The sequence below is a fragment of the Episyrphus balteatus genome, chromosome 4 (assembly GCF_945859705.1).
Source record: "Episyrphus balteatus chromosome 4, idEpiBalt1.1, whole genome shotgun sequence".
NCBI lineage: Eukaryota > Metazoa > Arthropoda > Insecta > Diptera > Syrphidae > Episyrphus > Episyrphus balteatus.
In genome coordinates, this window is record NC_079137.1 from 58,126,133 (window position 1) to 58,145,660 (window position 19,528).

Consider the following 19,528-nt stretch of genomic DNA (forward strand, 5'->3'; position numbering starts at 1 on the left):
TTACTTACTTACTTAGGTTGACCAGCCTAAGGTAAAACTAATAAGATTAAAAAAAAAATAATTGTTATTATTTCTTTGTTTCAATAGCAACATTTTGTAGTTATAATCCATATGCCATTGGCCTAATCCTTTTTTGTAAGTAATAAATAACAAACAAATTTTTTTATGAAACTTTATTCAATAAACAAAAAACTATAAGAAAATTAAATTATTTAAAATACAAAAAAAAATATTAAAGTTAATTTAAAGTACGTACGTTCTCTATTACTATATTATCTACTGCTTCGTTTCCATTTGTGGTACTATTGTTATCAGCTGAATAAGATGGCGGTATGGTGTTATTTTCGCTATGCGTATTTTGTGGATATGCGAACTCTTCAACAATCTCTTGTACTCGACTTCTAAATCGCAATTTCATATTGTCAGGAATTTTTTCGACATGCGGTAAAATACTGCGAAAGAAAAGCATATCATCGTTTTCTTTTTTTCTGCGGTCATTCACAATTTTTTCCAAGATATTTGAATTCTTTTCTTCAAGAGATAATATTCTTTGATCGTAGTTTAAATTGATATTATCATTTGGCTTACTTATTGACTTTCTTATTGGCCTTATATATTCACATTTGACAGGAGTTTCTTCATTTGTTGCATTTGTTTCTTCAAAATCAACATTTTCTTCTCTATCATCGACACACTCTTCAATAATATCATCTATTTCAGCTTTGTGCCTTTTGGGGTTAGGTACGTAGTCATGTTTTCTTTTTGTTGTCCTTCTCTGTAAATTGGCTAATGAAGTTCTTGGTTTAGTAATTCCTTTTAAAAACATTAGCGCATTAAAGTGGGCCCATTGTGACTCAATATGTTTCCCTTTAAGGCCATCTTTACGAGCAACTTCGATTCTACCCATTTCATGAGCAAATTGATCTCTTAAATATTTCCATTTTTTTCGGCATAAGTCTTCTACAAAATAAAAGAAAAAAAAAATACATTAAGATGTCATTATTAAATTACTGTTCAATTTAAGTTTGTACATTTTATAGTTCAGCCAAATTGTGTGATAAAAGTAAAATATTTAAAAATGTCTGTATAAACTACCAGTTCTTGCATTCTATCAAGTTTAATGACTTAACGATACTCAAAATTGCTTCGTAAACATAAAGTAAATTTTTTTCGATAGTTCGGCCTCTTGCGGGGAATCTTCAAAGCCTTCAAGAGTATCATTCACATTGTAGATCTCTTCCATTTAATTAATTATACATATGCACACAAGAATGATTGAGATTCAAATAACTCAGCAACCAGACCTCTAAGAAACTTTTGGTTTTCAGTTATGGGTAAGGCTTATAGAAACCTTTCTTTTGATACCTCACTCGATAGATTTGGAGGAAATTTATGAACATATGTCTTTTTTTGGCAAGGGGTTAACCTTGATTTTTTCTCGAAAATCCGAAAAAAAAATTTATATAATTTTTTTTAACTAAATGCATATGCCTGTTTACTGTGAACTAATATCTGTTAACCAAAACTTTTTTCTAGACTTTGAACCGCAGATATCTGCCTCCGAATGTAAGAAAAAAAATTGGTTGCTTACGGACGATAATTTTACGTGATAACGTCATATAAAACAGGTTGTGTGTTTTTTTATAAAAAAAAAATGATTTAAAAATAATTTTGTTGTCAACTTCCTTGTAAAAAATTTATAAGAAAATAATACCATCTCATAGAATAGTACTAAGAATAAAGACTTTACATATTTATATCAAAAAATTTTTTTATTCCTTAATCATTTTGTGATTTTTTTCATATGAAAAGTTTTCAAAAAAAAAAAAAAAAAAAAAAAAAATAATATCATCTTAAAGTCCCACATTTTTTATTAGCTATATAATGTTTTAATGTAAAAAGTTTGAGAATGATTTTTTGAAATTACTAATTTTTCATGATAAGAACAAAAAATATTTTGTTCGCAAAAGTTGGTTAATACCCACTACAAATTTTGTACTATTTCAGCTAAAAATATTCACCTCAATCATGGTTGACATCTACAAAAAGAGCTGGATTTTTTTAATGGCAAATGTTTTCATAAGAAATATAACAAAAAAACAAACTTTTTTTACTTTCATCACCCCACTGTCCATTTTTTTATATGACAACCTATAATACATTTTATATCACCGGAAAGCTTATCATTTCAGTTTTAATTATATGCCTCAGACATATATGTCTCCAGTTTTTCAGGCAAACCTAATTTTAGAAACCCAATTTTTTGACACACATGCGCATCAATAATGCCTATAAGTTCTGTAAGCTTCTGTTTTTTTTAGATATTTTTAAAAATTCTAAAAAATAAAAAAAAAAAAAAACACAAAAAAGCTAAAAAAGTAGTTTAAAATCTAGGACTTTAAAAAAGTCCAAAGCCTTATTTTTTTATTACTCCAGTGATATCTTTTAAATTGTTGAAAAAAAACTACCCTAATTATAATAAGATCTTTGTTGAACATAAGAAAAACTATTTTTAAAGGTAGTTTTGCTTTATCTTGAGGGCATTTTAATGAAATTAGTGGGGTTGGGTTCGATATCCGGATTTTCATAATTCTGTTTTCCTGCCATTGAAATCCCTTTTTTTTTATAATACTGTTTTTTAAATACCGCTTTTAAAATGCCGTTTTTTTACCATCCCGCTTATCAAATCTCGTATTATTTTAAAAATCGCCGCGATTTGTGTTGATTATAAAAACAGGAGTTTAATAAACTTGTAGGACCTTGCGCACACGAACATTCGACACTTAATCATAATCATAATCATAAGTATTTCTCGTGCTCAAACAACCAGTTTTTCCAAAAATCCAACCTAAAAAGGAGTTAGCCGTTATCTATTCACAGATTTATGAAGATTCTCTGTATGTAGTTTTAATAAGAACTCGTTAAGACTATTAAATTATTTTTGTTTAATGTTCGACGATTTTTTTTTTTTTTTAATTTTGACTATTTGACCTTACATTAGCTTTATTATTATAGTTAAAATAGCTAATGTAAGGTCAAATTTTCAAAATTTTAAAAAATGTACGAATATTAAAAAACATATTTACCAAATTTTACATTGATTTTTTTCAGTACAATTTTTTTTATTTGCAATTTTTTCTTTTTCATTTTTTCACATTGAGAAACTGCTAGGCAATTTAAGTGTACCATATTGAGTAGCAGTTATGAAAGAACGAAACGGCATTTGCGGGATAAACGGGGTTTTAAAAAGCGGACTTTCCAGAGACGGGATTTTGCATAGGAATATTATAAGCGGGATTTCAAAAACACGGCACTTTAGAAACTTATTTTTTTCGGAATTTCAGAAAACGGGATATTGAAAATCTGGACTCCGATACGCTCCCAAATTAGTGGCAACATAATCCAATTTAACTCATTTTAACCCAATTCGCACAAGAAAAAAAAAGTTGATTCCATTTTTAACCAAACGTCAAAATTTAACCTTGGTAGAAATTTTAATTGAAACTTTAACGCAATTAACACCAAGGTTACAAATTTAAAAATAAATATTTTTTGCAAGTACCTAAAGTTTTTGCATTAAAAAAAAAATTTATTGCAAATACAAATTTTTTTCTAATTTAAAAAAGGTTATTGCAACTGAAAAATATTTGCATGAACAAATATTTTATTGCAAGTTATAAATTTTCTACACTTAAAAAAAAAATCAATGCAAAATTTTTGCATTAAGCCTAGTACGCTGCTGATGCGAAACGAAAAATTTTCAAGTATCCAAAGTCGACAGCGAAAATGCTAACGAAAAAATATCATCGAGTATTCTGACAAAGTCAAAATAAAAAAAATTCAGCACTAATTTAAAATAATTTTTAAAGCAAGAAATAAATGAATTAAAAGTGAAAAAAACCGTCAACACTGCTGCTCTTGCAGTCAAGAAAAATGCACAGAGCAGAAAAAGCAAGTGATAAATGAGTGAAAACTCTTCAATTTTTCGCTAGAGCTGCGTACTGAAAAACAAAAAGCAAAACGAAATTTTTCGTTCAAGATTTCGTTAACGAAATTTTGTATGGAAAATTTCATTTCGCATCAGCAGCGTACTAGGCTTTAAATATTTTTTTTTCATATAGTCGAAGTTTTTCACAATTTTCGCTATATTTAACCAAACCTTAGCTATTTTAACTATATGTATGGTCAAATAGCCAAAATTGTAAGAAATTCGACCAAAATAAAAAAAAAATATTTAATGCACACTAGGGTGGGTCAAAAAAATCGAAATTCTTTTTTTTGAATTGGTACTCCGAAAAATCGATTGCTAGACCCCTCTAGAATATACACACCAAATATGAGCTCTTTATATTAAGGGGAAGGTCCTCCGCTTTGCAATTTTCCATTTTTACATCAAGCTTCTACTAAAAAAAAATATTTTTTTTATTAATTGGATACGAATATCTTCTAAACGGTTAAAGCAATCAATTTAATTCCAAGGAATTTTTTGTAGAACGTAAAACCCCTACAAGAATATATCTTGCTAATTTGAAAATAATGAAGTTTCAGTGAATTAGAAATTTTTTAAAAATATAAAATGTTTTTATATTTTTTTTTAACTTTGACCTCGAATATCTTTAGAATGGTTAGATTAATGAAAAAAGTTAACAAGACCTTTTTTGTGGAGCAATCAATTTTCAACAAGAATATGTCCTGCGCGTTTGATCATTATAATTTTTCAATTTGTTACAAAATTAAGAACAAAAAACGAATTTTTAAAGATTTTCTCGATTTTTGGACCTCAAATATCTATTCAACGGTTAGATAAACGAAAAAAGTGTATAAGGCCTTTTTTGTAGAGCGTTCAATTTCCTACAAGAATATGAAAAGAAATTTGCTAAAAAGTCAATTAATAAAAAAATTATTTTTTTTTAGTAGAAGCTTGATGTAAAAAAGGAAAATTGCAAAGCGGAGGACCTTCCCATTAATATAAAGAGCTCATATTTGGTGTGTATATTCTAGAGGGGTCTAGCAATCGATTTTTCGGAGTACCAAATCAAAAAAAAAATTTTCGATTTTTTTGACCCACCCTAATGCACACATTTTGCATTGATTTTTTTATTTTCAATGCAGAAAATTTTTATTTTGCAATAATTTTTTTAATGGAAATATTTTTCAGTTGCAACAATTATTTTTTTTATGCAATTTTTTTTTTTCTTTGCAATAAATATTTTTTTCAAATTTCGAATGCATTTTTGACAACTTTTTATACCACAAAAGAAAAGTTATGCCACTTATCTCCTATATTCTATTGTATTATATTGTACCAAACCTAGCAGCTGTCAAATAACTTTTTCCAACAATCTCCCAGATATGGTGAATCACTCCATTTGTTTCTTAGTGTACATGAAAAAAGCACACATACTAACAAAATCGGCATTTCACCACCATACTTTGTTGTTGCTTTTCACGTCTATGCTCATGAACACGATATTCGATTACAGAAACAACGCTGTAAACAAACGAGTGTTTGGCTGTTATTCGAAATGGTAATTTATTATCTATGGATTCAACAAACCCCGATGACAATAACAATAACATAACAGCAGCTGGCAGGTATACAAAATATATTTCATCTGCATTTTATTATTTAATTTATGTTAATTTTCTGGTTTTTTTTTCCTACAAAACTTTTAACTACTTAATTAATTAATAATTTAATTAATTAGTTAGTTTATAATTTTTCTTATATTTTCAAATAACAAACGATGCAATACAAAAATAATCCACTATAAACGAGAAAAATCAATTCATGGCTGAAGATTTTTTACATTTTTTTTTGTATTCCTTTTTATCTAGGAGTTTTCAATCGAATCCTGCCACAGGACTTCGCATAAAAGAAATAAATAGTGGAAATCAATTTGAACGTAATAAGTTTTATTGCGAACCTTAATAAAAATTGTTTAATTGGTGTTGCCAACACAAGAACTTTAAATACAATTTGGCTGGACTTACGAATTCTTTATGAACTCATACTGTACCTGGAATATCCATTTCCCTTGATATCTGTCCCCAAGCTTGGTCAACCATTCTTCTATTCGAATATGATTTATGTCCCTTGTTCCATATCAATGGTTTGGATAAAATCTTTTCAATTAAAAGATCCTTATCCACTTCCTTATACATTTTATTTCTTATTCTTGCTTTATTCGATGCTTCTATGAGCTCAATATCAAGTGGATCATAAGTTTCACAAGTTGGATATGCTTCTTCACTCATCTCTTCACTAACATAATGCACAAACAAATTCACAAGAAGAAAATTCAACAATTTATAAGCAAAGTCAACCGATAACTATTTTTCGGCGGTAAAATCAAATTTCAATGCAGCTGGTTGTAGGTTTTGCTGAAGCTGGATTTCATAAAAATCTTGCACAGCACAAATTAACTGGTTTTACTTTTTTTTATTTTCAGCTGACGCGACACAGCTACCGACGACCAGCGACTGGTTTGAGAGTGAAATATAAAGTGATGGGAATGTATAAAGTTAGGGTGCTAGGGGCAGTGTGTTACAAAGTGAGGTAAAGATTATATTATACCTACCTACAGGAAAAGTAATTATCTTGTGGAATTATGTGCTATGTACCTAATTGTTAAATCAGAAATAGGATCAACAAAAATAAATACACGCAGCGAAAATAAAATCCGAATAAGTACCTGGCCATAATTGCCTCGTGTAGAGAGGTGTTTAGGGCTTATGCAGGGTTGTAAAAAAATCATTTTTGATGCATTTGTTTCCCATTCCCATTAAAATTTAAAAAAAAAATATTTATTGAAAATAAATAAAAAAGTGCATTAGAAAAAAATTATTTATCGCAACGGAAAAATATTTCCATTAAAAAATAAAATAGGTATTAATTGAAACTGAAAAATGTTTGCATTAAAAATAAAATTTTGATTAAAAACAAAAATATTTTTAGTTAAAAATAACATTTTCCGCATTGAAAAAAAAAAAATTCAACGCCAAATATGTGAATTCTATTTTTTTTTTTATAATTCGTCGAATTTCATACAGTTTTGACAGTTTGTCAATATAATTAGTCCCCATGTTATTTTTGTATGGTCAAATAGTCAAAATTATAAGAAATTTGACGAATATTAAAAACCAAAATATTTAATACACACACTCAGAGAAAAAAAATAGTTATTTTGTAACTATTTGCATAGTCATTTTATAGAAATCAAATAATTACTTAACTATTAAGATAGTCATTTTTAACTATTTTGTTCATAGTTTAAAATAGCTATTATAAAATTCACAGGCCACAGCAAAAAAAAATTTTTCTTGTAGAAGCGTTCCAGTGCGAGTACAAATTTCAACTTTCAAGTCGTGTGGAACAAAAGGACAGTTTTTCGTTTAATTCTTTTTAAACAAATGTCTCTATTTTCGAGGAAAACCAGGGGCCACATTCTGTAAAAAACGAAACGAAAGCAATCTTTCGTTTTTCAAAAACGAAAGAAATTGTGCGATAGTCGCAGTTCACATTCTGTATCGTTTTTCGTTTTTTTAATTCTTGTCGCATGAGTGTCAAAAAATAAATTTTTTGACTGTCAAATTTAGTTGTCCTAGGCATGAGGGCATTTCTGAAATCGATACAAAATCGATAACAAAACAAAAAAAGTGTATGCTTTATCGAAAATAAATACATGATTTGAAGTAAAAAAATGAAGTAAAACTGAAATAAATTGAAGAACAAATTCATTATTGTTAACGGATTTATATATAAAAATTATATGTAAAAGAAAATATGACGATTCGAATTTTATCGAATTTTGTTTCGACTTTTATCGATTAATGAACAAAATTATTTCAAAAGTGTCATACCTACCCGAAAAAATTCAAAAAATTTTGACGTTTGATTTTGAATTTGAAAAAATTAATTATTGTTTTTATAATAAATTCAAAGAAAGAGGCTGTTCGTGTGCATACATTTCGTCCAAATGTAAGTATTTCTACAAATAAATCTTCTTATTGTTATTATATATTATTTTTTTTATATTTTTTCCAATTCAAGGACTTCAAACACAACACAAGCCCAAAGAGAAACAATGTTAGAGTATATGAAGAAATACCCAACAATGGCTACAAACTCTCCAGCAGAGAGTTCTTTGGGCAGACAAAGTTCCCAAAAACTTTGGGAGGAGCTTTGCCAAATCTTAAACTCAAATGGTCCACCTGTTAAGAATATTAAAGCCTGGAAAAAGGTAATTAATATTAATTTTCATAAAAGTATTTACCTATGTTCATAATTTTTAAACATTCAATTTCAGACATGGGCAGACTATAAGCATCGCGCAAAAACAAAACTGGCAAAAAATAAAAATTCGTTGCAAAAAACTGGCGGTATTCCATATAAGGAAGTACAACTTACTCCTTTTGAGGAGGCTGTTGCGGAGCTGGCCAAAATTAAAGCCGCAGTACTTGGTATAACTGACGCGAAGTCTTTTGGTGGAGAAATAGCGGTTAGAAATTCATCAACAAAACCGCCAACCTCAAAAGAGCCTATGAATATCGAAGATGAGGTAGAACAGTTGCTGAAGAACGTTCTAAGTGAAAGCGAGTCTGATACTTCAGATGACTCAGTTGAAGTTGAGAATGATGTTCCAATTGTCCCAGAACCGAAAAAAAATACGAAAACTACTCAGAAGGCATCTTCATCCGGGTGTTCGGACAGGCTGGAATTGTTCAAGAACTCTGCTAGTTCTAGTGAAGAATTTCAACAAAAATTGATTGGCGTTTTAATTGAAATCAGGGATCTCAAACAAGATCAAATTAACATCTTGAAGAAACAAGCCGCAGACAATCTTAATCTACAGATACAAAAGTTAAATCTACGTGAGCAAGAGATACAAATTGCATTAAGGAGAAATGAACTCGAGGAGTTGAAATTAGGTTCAAAAACCAATTCGTAGTGTGCCAATTTCTTAATGCTTTTTTTTTTCCTTATCGTTATGATGATTAAATCTTTGTTCCTATAAATGTTTCTTATATAATAATAAATTTATTTAACTATGTGTTCATTTATTGTTTCTTTTCTTTTATTTAATAGTTTATGATTAGTATTACGAGGCTTGTATCAAAAAAAGCTTTATTCGATCTCTTATTCTTTCTGCTTTTTTTTTTTAAAGTTATTCTATTGGTGTCTTCAGCATCCCAATGATATTGTGTTTCGTCCTCGTGAATTTGTTCCAACACGGGAACGTTGTATTGGATACAAATATTGTGCAGTGCAGCGCATACGTTAACGCATTTAGATACCTTAATGGCACTGTACCTACTTTTTCTTTCAAGTAGTAAACATCTCCATCTACCTAAAAACAAATGAAAGTTATAAAGGCTTTCAAAACCTAAAAAATCCGTTGAATAATACTTTTAAGAATGCCTATACATCTCTCATTTACACTGCGAGCTTGGGCGTGAATTCTATTAAAATTCAATTCATCCTGTCTTTTGGATCTGCGATATGGTGTTAGAAGCCAAGGTTCCAATGGATACCCACTATCACCTTAAAATGTTTTTATTTTTCAAAAGTTCCTTCATCGATTGAACTTCTTACCTAGTAACTTGGAATTGTTTCTGGTTGATTGATTGAATTTCAACTCAAGTCGACTTTTAGCTAGTGAACTATTCCACACAAAAGAATCGTGAGAAGCACCACCGTACTGAGCACAAACTGTCATTATTCGGTATTTGTGATCGTTAATCTTTAAAAATAGTAAATTAAGATTTGAATTCAAAAAGCCTAACTTAAATTTTACTTACAATCATGGCATTTATACTGTGGAAGCCCTTTCTATTGAAGAACATTTCTTCATTTGCAGTGGGACGAAGTAAGCCTATATGGGTACCATCAACGCAACCGATTACTAAAATGTTAGAAATAAACAATCATTCATAATCATATGGAGTTTACTTTTAAACCCAATCAATCCCTTACCTCCAGGTATTTTGTATTTATCAAAAAAATAAAGTTTTGTTTCATCTTCTTCGAATTCTGATGGCCACTCCGCGCAAAATTGGTCCTCCAATGCGTTTAAGCACTCGTCAAATGCTTTGGACAAAGTGCTTTGTGCAAGGGGGCAAGCGAAATCGTTTCCAACAAGCCATTGATAGCATCCTCCACCCAATATCTCTAAGGTAGAGCACAGTCTTAGAATTGGAGGAATATATGTAGCTCGTTTTCCTGTTTTAACGTGTAGATTATCCAGCACATACTTGAATGCTATTTTGTTTAGTCGGAATCGTTGAATAAAGCTAGGATTTTATACAATGACATACCATGGTATGAAAAGACAAGGTATGATCATTAGAGCCGCCATCTTACAAAATGGGGTAATAGTGTTTTGACGTTTGGCATTTGGCAAAGTCAAAAGCAACAACAATTTCCAAGACAAATTTGTTTACAACAACAATTTCAATGGGCTGGGCTGTCAAAACCTTAAGTAGCCATCTTTTTTTCTTTCATTTGACAGTTCTCGATACTGAGTTTTTTCTAATGATCATACCTTCTCTTCTTATACCATGATGACATACAATATTAATAAATACATATAAATCTTTCGAACTCACTTTTGGTCTGGTAATGAAAATGGATCAGAATGATCTCGAAGATTTCTTCTTATATTTCTCAAGTTCTGAGATACAAAACCATCGTCACTTTCTTCACTATCACTTAAAAACAACGTCAAATATCCTCGCAACATTTTAAATTATGATAAATAATATTTTTTTTGTCAAATTTTGGCATAAAAACAAAAGAAACGTCAATGAATATGCTTTCGTTTATTTTCTTTCGCACGCGCGAACGATTTCTTTCGTTTTTCAAGTTACATGAAGCAAATCGTTCGCACAAACGAAAACGTTTGTTCGCTTTCGCCATACAGAATGTCCCCCCAGTATCAAATCATACAAATTTTTTTTCAGGGTGTTGTTCCAAATAAAAGTAAGAAATTAAAAGCATATTTAATTACATATTAATATTAATTAATTAATTACATATTAAATTAATTGTTCAAATTTATGAACTAAATTTTCAGTTATGAACAGGGAGAGCAGCCTACCAAATTCCGCGAGCCCTTATTTTGGCCTATCACCATAATTTGGTTCGAACCATTACTTTTGGGAAAAACGATTCAAAAAAATAAAAACTATTTACTAACTTTTTTTTCATTTTTATTGGTATTTATATAATAGCCCCTCCCGTAATCTCCCCTCCCCCTGTAAGTCCCCTCCCTCCATCTAACTATTTAAATCGTCACAAACATATAACTAATTTAATAGTTTAAATTCACTATTTAATACTAAGGCCGTGTGTGAATTGCGTTAAATACTTAACACCGTGTAAAATTTTTGACACTATTGGGGTAAATAAAAAATTTTCAGCTGTATGGCTTTTTGTTTAATAATTTTCTCTGCCTCTTTTTGCCATGAAACTCCTTTTTAATAAAAAAACAAAACAAACCCATCTGCAAAAAAATTTAACTCAAATTTAACCAGGTCCCAGAGCCCACTAAATTTTTAACAGCTGAAAATTTTTTATTCACCTCAATAGTGTCAAAAATTTTACACGGTGTTAACTATTTAACGCAATTCAGAGGCGGCCTAAATTTGAAAAATACTTCGATTTACTTTAAAAAAAAGTCATAAATAACTATTTTTAACTATCTATTAAAAAAAGTTATCCCGATTTTAACTTTGAAAATAGTTAAAAAATAGTTAAAATGACTATTTTTTCTCTGTGTGCACATTTTGCATTGAATTTTTTTTTTTCAATGCAGAAAATTTTTTATTTGCAATAAATTTTTTTTTATTTTAAAATATTTGTATCTGCTGTAAAAATTTTTTTAATTTAAAATATTTTTATCTGCAGTAAATTTTTTTTTTTTTTTTTTTCAATGCAAATATTTTTCAGTTGCAGTTAATAATTTTTTTCTGATGCAAATTTTTTAAACAATTTTTCGAAATTATGAAAGATTTGACTTACCTGCTTCTAAATCTGGTTTCAGGGATATTCTTTGTTTTCATGGTTAAAATCGGGATAGCTATTTTAAATAGTTAAAAATAGTTATTTCTGAGTATTTTAATGGTCAATGGAAGTAACTTCCAAATTAACTAAAAAAGTCAATGCCCTGACTGAACCCTTGATCCTAGAAAAATACATTTTGTTGTTTAATGTAGACAAGAAAGAACCTCATCAAAAATACTTGATTTAAGTATACATATATAAAAAAAATAAGCTCATAAGTCAACACATACCTATTTCAAATGAGAAAAAACTTTAACCCTCTTGCGGCGCCATCTAGTGCCAAAAAAAATATCTGAAAAAATTATGAATGATTTGATTTGACTTCCCTGCATCTAAATCTGGTTTCAGAACAAATCTAGTACGTATAATTTTTTTCTTTAAATGATTTTTGAAAAATATATCGTCGGCACAAAGCCAAAACCGCGAATCTGCATTTTTGGACATTTTCACTTTAATACGTCATTTAACTTGTTATCGGTCCCTTTATCCACTGCATTGACCCCAATCATCCATCTGTTGCCTAAAAGCCTAAAATATCAATTTCCGTAGCACGAGTTCCCATAAGATTGCATGCATTTCCAAAACTTTGAAGCCGTTTTTCTCAAAACTACCTACAATTTTGCAGATTCGTGGTTTTGGCGTTGTGCCCACGATATGTAGGTATACACTCAAGGAAAAAAGTAATCTATTATACTAATTTTTTCTCTGAGTTTATACACACTTACTACTTATATAAGCTATTTTTTAAACTTTTTTCATAGTTAAAATCAGAATAACTATTTATCTGATATAGTTAAATAATTATTTCTAAATTTAGGAATGTCCAATGTTGGGCAATAGAAATAATAATTTGAAACTATGGAACATGCAATACAAAAAAAAAAAAACTTCAAGATTACATTGACTTTGGAGCGGTTTACTTTGCGTAGTTCTCACGAAAACACAGCTTAAAATATGTGGTTCGATTCGTATACATACTTAATCTTTTAGCAAGGTTTTCACCCAAATCAAATTAAATAGGTTTAGAATAATTGATTGATAAAAATTTTTTTTTAACAAGACTTTGTAGTTTTGCGCATTTAGCATGATTATGTGAAGCAAGAAATTTAGAATTTGTCGGCATTCCTTTGTAAGGTAAGTTCAATAAAGATTCATTATCAACAAAATCAAGTTGAAAATTACTATCGGACGGTATTGAAGTTTTCCTTATTAGAACAATTTTAAATTTACATGTCAAGTACTAGAAAAAACATTATAATTCTTCACATAGGTCCATAAAGTTATGACTTTTGAATTGAATCGAAAATTCCAATTTCTTTCAGAAAACACAACATTGTAAATATTAAACACTTATAAATATTTAACATAGTCACTTCTTAAATAAAATCGTGTTTTGGGTTTATCAAATCCATTAAATGTGCTCATAATAGGAACTGTATAAGCTCCCATATTTGGAAAAGCTAGAATATCTCCTTCTTCTAAGTTGGGCAGGCGTACACTTTCAAGAATCTTTAAGATTGCAATAAAACAAAATTAACAGTGCTTTAATATTTTTAAATTTCATTCAAAAACTGACCTTATCGCATCCATCACAAGTAGGGCCCCAAATAAAGCAATCAAATAATTCACTGTCTTCGTCCTGTAATTAAAATTCAAAAATTGATACAATCCAGTCTTAACTTTAAATTTGTCATGCTTTGAAGTAATCTTTCTTTTACCTTAAAATGAATAGCTTCGATGGGTAGATCTTCATATAAAGTACAACTAAACGTTCCAAAAACTCCATCATTTACATAGTACATAATCTTTTCAAGTTCACCATCTTCGGATCTTACTTCACGCCGAGAAAATACTTTGGATATATTAGTGTAGGCTGTGTTAACAAAATATCTTCCTGGCTCTGCAATAACCTCGACATCTAAATTAGCAAAATATTCATCCAATGAATTGTTTATTGATTCAGCTATCTGTTGAGCAAAATTAGAAATGTTTTTTTTTTTTTTTTATTTTAACTTGTTTTACCTTTGGAAACATACCGCCAACTTCGCCAGGAAATCCACCACCAATATCAAGAATTTTCATATTGTGATCAATTAGATTACCAAATTTATATAAACTGCTTCCAGTTGAAATGGCTCTTTCGTAAGCTTCTAATTCTAGACAGCCAGAGCCAACGTGGAAACTAACTCCAATCATCTAAATAGATTACAATACATTACAATTATAAAAATATTATATTAAATTAAAAAAAATAAAATGCACGACTGGGTCGCACGAACTTGCTCATAGAGTTAAAGTTGCTTAAATTTTTAAGACTTTATATAGAAATTTGGAAAAAAAAATAAAATTCGTTTTTTAAAAAAATAAAATAAAATCTAAAATTGAATTGCCCTCCAAAACAAGTATGCAGTTTTGATTGATATATTAACATGCATTTTTAGAAAAAAAATTTTCAAAATCGTTAGAGCCGTTTTAAAAAAAAATAATTTTTTATAAATAATTTTTTGAAAAAGTAGTTTTAAAATAAAACTGGTATGCCATTTTGTAGAAATCACTAATCAACATCTAAAAACAAAATTTCAAAAAAATTCAATGTCCCGTTTTCGAAAATTCGATTTTCAAATTTTTTTTAAAAATCAAAAAATTATTTTTTTGGAAATTTTATTTATTTGGTATATACTTAATAGAGCGGGCGGCCACTGCAGAAACGCTCAACTCATCGAGCTAAAGAAAATTTAAAATGGGAAGTGAAAGAGGGCTATTAGTAGTTACGAAAACCACAGGTCTTCCCGTTCGCATCCTGGCACGATTGGCGTGGTAAAGTGCATTGTGCATCTCATAGACTTAAAAGACAATATTGGTGTCAAATTAAAGGTGATATTGTCAGCTATCAAAATTCAGAGGTCTTCCGGGCGAAAGTCTGTCAGTTTTGTCATGCAGCCCGTTTTAAGGTTAGAAGCGATGAAAGTGAGTTTTTTCATAAAGTCTTGTTTTTTGGTATTTTGGTGGATGAGTTAAGGAGTTTTTTCACTATGAAATAAAAATATGAGTTATTAGCATTTAAATATAAAACGATGTTTTGGAAAATGCTTGATAGTTTATTAACAATGACCCAAAGTATATGCAAAACTACGAATAATTCACGAAAAAGTCTCAAATAATACGCTGCGCCCCTTACAACTTACCGAATTAAAAGGCGAATTTAATTTCAAATTAAAGCTAATAATGTCTTTTCTTGAAAACCAGAGGTCTTCCAAGCCAAAAATTGGAAGTTAGGTCACGCAGCTTGTTTTAAGGTTAGGAGCTTTTTTTACTTAAAACGTTCACCCAAGCTGGGGGGTGAAATGTCAAGATGTTTATTTTATAGTGAAAAAACTCCTTAACTCATCCACCAAAATACCAAAAAACAAGACTTTTTGAAAAAACTCACTTTCATCGCTTCTAACCTTAAAACGGGCTGCATGACAAAAATGCCAGACTTTCGCCCGGAAGACCTCTGAATTTTGATAGCTGACAATATCACCTTTAATTTGACACCAATATTGTCTTTTAACTCTATGAGATGCACAATGCACTTTACCACGCCAATCGTGCCAGGATGCGAACGGGAAGACCTGTGGTTTTCGTAACTACAAATAGCCCTCTTTCACTTCCCATTTGAAATTTTCTTTAGCTCGATGAGTTGAGCGTTTCTGCAGTGGCCGCCCGGACTATAAATTATATACATGCTTCTTCACAAAAAGTTTCGTTGAAATCGAATAAGCAGTTTCGGAGATAATCGGATTTGAAAAAAAACCGTTCTATGGCAGGTACCGTTAATAATGATTTTCAAACAAAATTTTTTTCATTGAAAGATAAACCTTAGCTTAAAACTAACATTTGAATTTTTTAAACAAAATCGTTGGAGCCGTTTTCGAGATATTTCAATTTTACTTAAATCGGTATATGACATGTACCGTTATTTTTGGTCCAAAAAATTAATTCCAAAAACCCCTCTGGAGAGTCGCCAAATAACGCTACATACCAAGTTTGACATTAATCGGTCCATCCGTTTAGGCTGTAGCTCCTTATACAGACAGACAGACAGACAGACTGACAGACAGACAGACAGATGAACTTCCGGGACCCACTTTTTTGGCATTGCCTACCATCGTAATGTCATGGAAAAATGTTATCTCAACTTTTTTTTTTTGTACGAATGCATAACTTGATATATAGTACCTATATCGCAAGTAAAAATTCATTTGAAATTTAAAAAAAATATTAAGGTATTGCGAATGAAAAAAGGTATTGCGAATAAAAAAATTAAATAAGAAGACCGTATCTTTTCTGAAAATGGGAGAGTGTTTCGATAACTAAATCTCTGTTATTTTAAGTTTTTAAGACAAAATTTTTCAAAGTGATGTGCGTAATTCCAACGAATAACATTAAAAGATTCATAATTTGTTAAGGTTTTTTTTTTAATTTTTAACTGAAAATGATCGTTTTGCCTTTTGGTCATAGATACCTATCTCAGTTCTCAGCATTGATTGTACAAAAAATTTAAGGTAGTATTCAAAACTTGAATAAACTTGGTTAAGAGTTGGCCACCATTTCTGCATAATTTTTCTTTCGATTTTCAAATGAATTTGGAACACAAAAAAAAAGGACTTTTGTGTTTTTTTTAAATTTTTTTATATACATATTTTGGAAAGAAAATTGAAGGATCACATTTTATTAGGTCCTCATGTTGCAAGTATTCTTATACACTTATGTATGCGTAGTAAAAGTCTTTTAAAAAGAAAGACCTTTTTTATTATTTTTAAACATTTACAAATATGATGGCCTTCTTTATGATAGTGAAAGTCAGAAATTCAATATTGAAACGATTTATGTTTAAATTTGTTTTTGTATAAGTATCTTTTTTTTCCCAAATTTTTATTTTGAAATTGATTAGTTCAAAAACTATATTGGTTGAAATAATTTGATTTAAAAATAAGAATTAAGTGTGGAATTCTGAATTTTGATTCTTTTTCATAGCGGTGTAAGAAATGTCAGCCATTTACCAACTTTTTTAAATAAAAAGTTAAAAAAAAACGAAGCTATTTGAACTTTAAAGCACGGCTTGTGCAACCCCTTACAAATTTTTTATAGTTAACTACTGAAATTAGATATAAAGCCGTACAAATTGCTAAAAAAATTCAGTGAAAATTGAAGGGTGTCATAAATTAATTTCATTTCAATTCAATTCAATTTTTATTATAAATTAAATTGGTACATAAGATACATAAGATAAAATATCTTTTATAGTACTTAGATATCCTTACATTACTTTTTATAACATTAATGACTTTGTTTAACAAAGATAAAAAGAAAAAAACTTAAAAACTATTACAAAAATGAGAAAATAAAAATAACTAAAATTAAATTAGAACAAATTTTAAGAAAATGATAAATAACATATTAAATAGAATTTAAATAAGAGGAGAAAAATGTAGAAAAGGGCTTTTTTGAAAGTTTTGGTATTTGAGATTCTTTTTATGTTTATCGGTAAAGAGTTCCAAAATAATTTTTTTTTTTTTTCATTTATAAAAAGTCAGAACTTAACCTAAGTTTTACTGATCTTCTTGTTCTGGCGGTTACAGATTTCGCATTTACAACAACGCCAACGACACAGACACAAGATAATCTGTGAAAATATTATTACTTATTATTAAAAAAAAAGTAAAATAATAAAAATGGATCAATCGCTGTATTATTCCTACACATGATAACACTATTGAAATTTCTATAAAGTTCAAAATTTGTTTCGGGTTTTGTTGCGTTTGACTTAATTTAATGGCATTTTAATGTTGTTTTTTTTTTTTTGGTTCAATTACAGATAGAATTTCTACGATGTACTTCTATAAGCTTCTCGTTCTCTAGTCATCTTCACAGAAAATCTTACTGCAATCAACTTTACTAAAAAAAGCACCTTATTGTTGGAAAACTCTAAAAACTTATATTGTGTCCCAATACCAAATCTCTTTGAATTTTAACACTCTTCTTCAATCTATAGACTTACATTCATATTTAAGCTTTTAGTCAACATCATTAAAGCTGCTCCATTTTCAAAGGCATCACAACCAAATTTATTTCCAAGTATACTTAATACCTTTTTAGCATCTGATCGAAATCGAAGTATAACGCTATCGAAAAATTAATAACATAATTTTTATTGAATCTTTATCAATAAAATAATAAAACTCACTTTGATTCCGCATAGTATTTGAACATTTTATAAATTTCAAATTCACTATCCACTGTGCTATTGGTAACATTTTCTGATTGAGCATATTTTATATAAGATTTCGATTTCATTGGATTAGCATAAATAATACGATCTGGATGCACTCCAACTTCAAAAACTTTTTTTATCTCATTCTTAGAAGCACAATCAAATCCAGTTCCAAGATTTTTTAAAAGTTTTAAAACTGGCCATTCATCGTTACACTTGATAGCTAAAGTTATTATAAAAAGAATGTTAAAAATTCTATTGAAATGGTGAGTTTTTTTAATTACCATAAAAAGGTTTCACATTTGGAAGATATTTCATCCAAGTATTGTACTGAATTATGATATTTGTAAGATCACAAAAATTAACTGCATCATCTTCCTCGGATAAATTTAATTTTTCAATTTCTGATTTTAAATCCAATTTATCATTGTAAATATGAATAGATTCTAATTCTTTTGTAACCATTTTTTTTTTAACACACAGTTGATTTTATGCACAAAGAAAGATTACAAACTATTTTGACTGGAGGAGAAAATTCAAATGAAAGAATATTAATGTGGTTCGGTTTTTTTGAATTTGCCCGTTAAGATAAGATTAATCTAATATAATTAACTTAATCATTTAAGATATTATTCTGATATGAAATGAGTTGAATGAAACTGCTAATAAGCTTTGTTAGCATTTAAAGTGTTGAATAAATAAATATTTTTTTCAAAACAAGATGGGTGGCGTATGAGTGCTATTTTTGTACGAACAAATATAAAAATTTCTTTTTGTTAGTTTAATTTTTAAGTAACATTATTTTTATTTTCACAATCGACAATCTCTATGAATAAAAATAAGTCGTTAAATGCGTCGTAGTTTTTTTTTTTCTCAAAAAAAAAGGTGACAGAAAAATACATAATAAATATTGTTCAATTTTTGTTGTCGAACCCTCAAATCAGCGTTGAAAACTCTTTTTCTTTTACCGATCACCGCGATGAACATGGCTTTGGTTTTTCCGCAGTAAAAAGTAATAAGTTCTGATGTTGTGGAAAGTGTTCTTTCTATTAAGTCAAAGGCTGTTGGGTTCGATGAGGTTCATCCTTCTTTTTTGTGTAGGTATGATTTTCTCAAATTGTATTACCAAATATGACTTTTGCTTTCAACACTATTTTGATGTCTAGCCTGTACCCGGACTTATGGAAAGTTGCCAAAATCATACCGCT

General features: G+C 29.2%; 4 protein-coding genes across 4 annotated transcripts; 1 reads left to right on the plus strand and 3 right to left on the minus strand.

Moving 5' to 3' along the window:
- Nucleotides 1–238: 238 nt before the first annotated feature.
- LOC129919279 (uncharacterized) lies at nucleotides 239–6,540 on the minus strand. Its single transcript, XM_056000133.1, has 3 exons — nucleotides 6,021–6,540; nucleotides 589–960; nucleotides 239–531 (listed from the first exon to the last, which is right to left on the minus strand). Exons 1-3 carry the CDS (start codon nucleotides 6,256–6,258, stop codon nucleotides 239–241), a joined length of 903 nt encoding a protein of 300 aa, XP_055856108.1. The 5' UTR covers nucleotides 6,259–6,540.
- A 1,577-nt stretch (nucleotides 6,541–8,117) lies between these two features.
- Nucleotides 8,118–8,951, plus strand: LOC129919280 (uncharacterized). The gene is made up of 2 exons (XM_056000134.1): nucleotides 8,118–8,243; nucleotides 8,310–8,951. Exons 1-2 carry the CDS (start codon nucleotides 8,118–8,120, stop codon nucleotides 8,949–8,951), a joined length of 768 nt encoding a protein of 255 aa, XP_055856109.1.
- Nucleotides 8,952–9,386: 435 nt separating this feature from the next.
- LOC129919281 (putative nuclease HARBI1) lies at nucleotides 9,387–9,901 on the minus strand. The gene is made up of 3 exons (XM_056000135.1): nucleotides 9,802–9,901; nucleotides 9,596–9,743; nucleotides 9,387–9,544 (listed from the first exon to the last, which is right to left on the minus strand). Exons 1-3 carry the CDS (start codon nucleotides 9,844–9,846, stop codon nucleotides 9,387–9,389), a joined length of 351 nt encoding a protein of 116 aa, XP_055856110.1. The 5' UTR covers nucleotides 9,847–9,901.
- A 3,370-nt stretch (nucleotides 9,902–13,271) lies between these two features.
- LOC129919992 (ornithine decarboxylase 1-like) lies at nucleotides 13,272–18,843 on the minus strand. The gene is made up of 7 exons (XM_056001138.1): nucleotides 18,605–18,843; nucleotides 18,294–18,543; nucleotides 18,108–18,231; nucleotides 14,087–14,260; nucleotides 13,783–14,031; nucleotides 13,641–13,703; nucleotides 13,272–13,573 (listed from the first exon to the last, which is right to left on the minus strand). Exons 1-7 carry the CDS (start codon nucleotides 18,783–18,785, stop codon nucleotides 13,415–13,417), a joined length of 1,200 nt encoding a protein of 399 aa, XP_055857113.1. The 5' UTR covers nucleotides 18,786–18,843; the 3' UTR covers nucleotides 13,272–13,414.
- Between the last annotated feature and the right edge of the window lie 685 nt (nucleotides 18,844–19,528).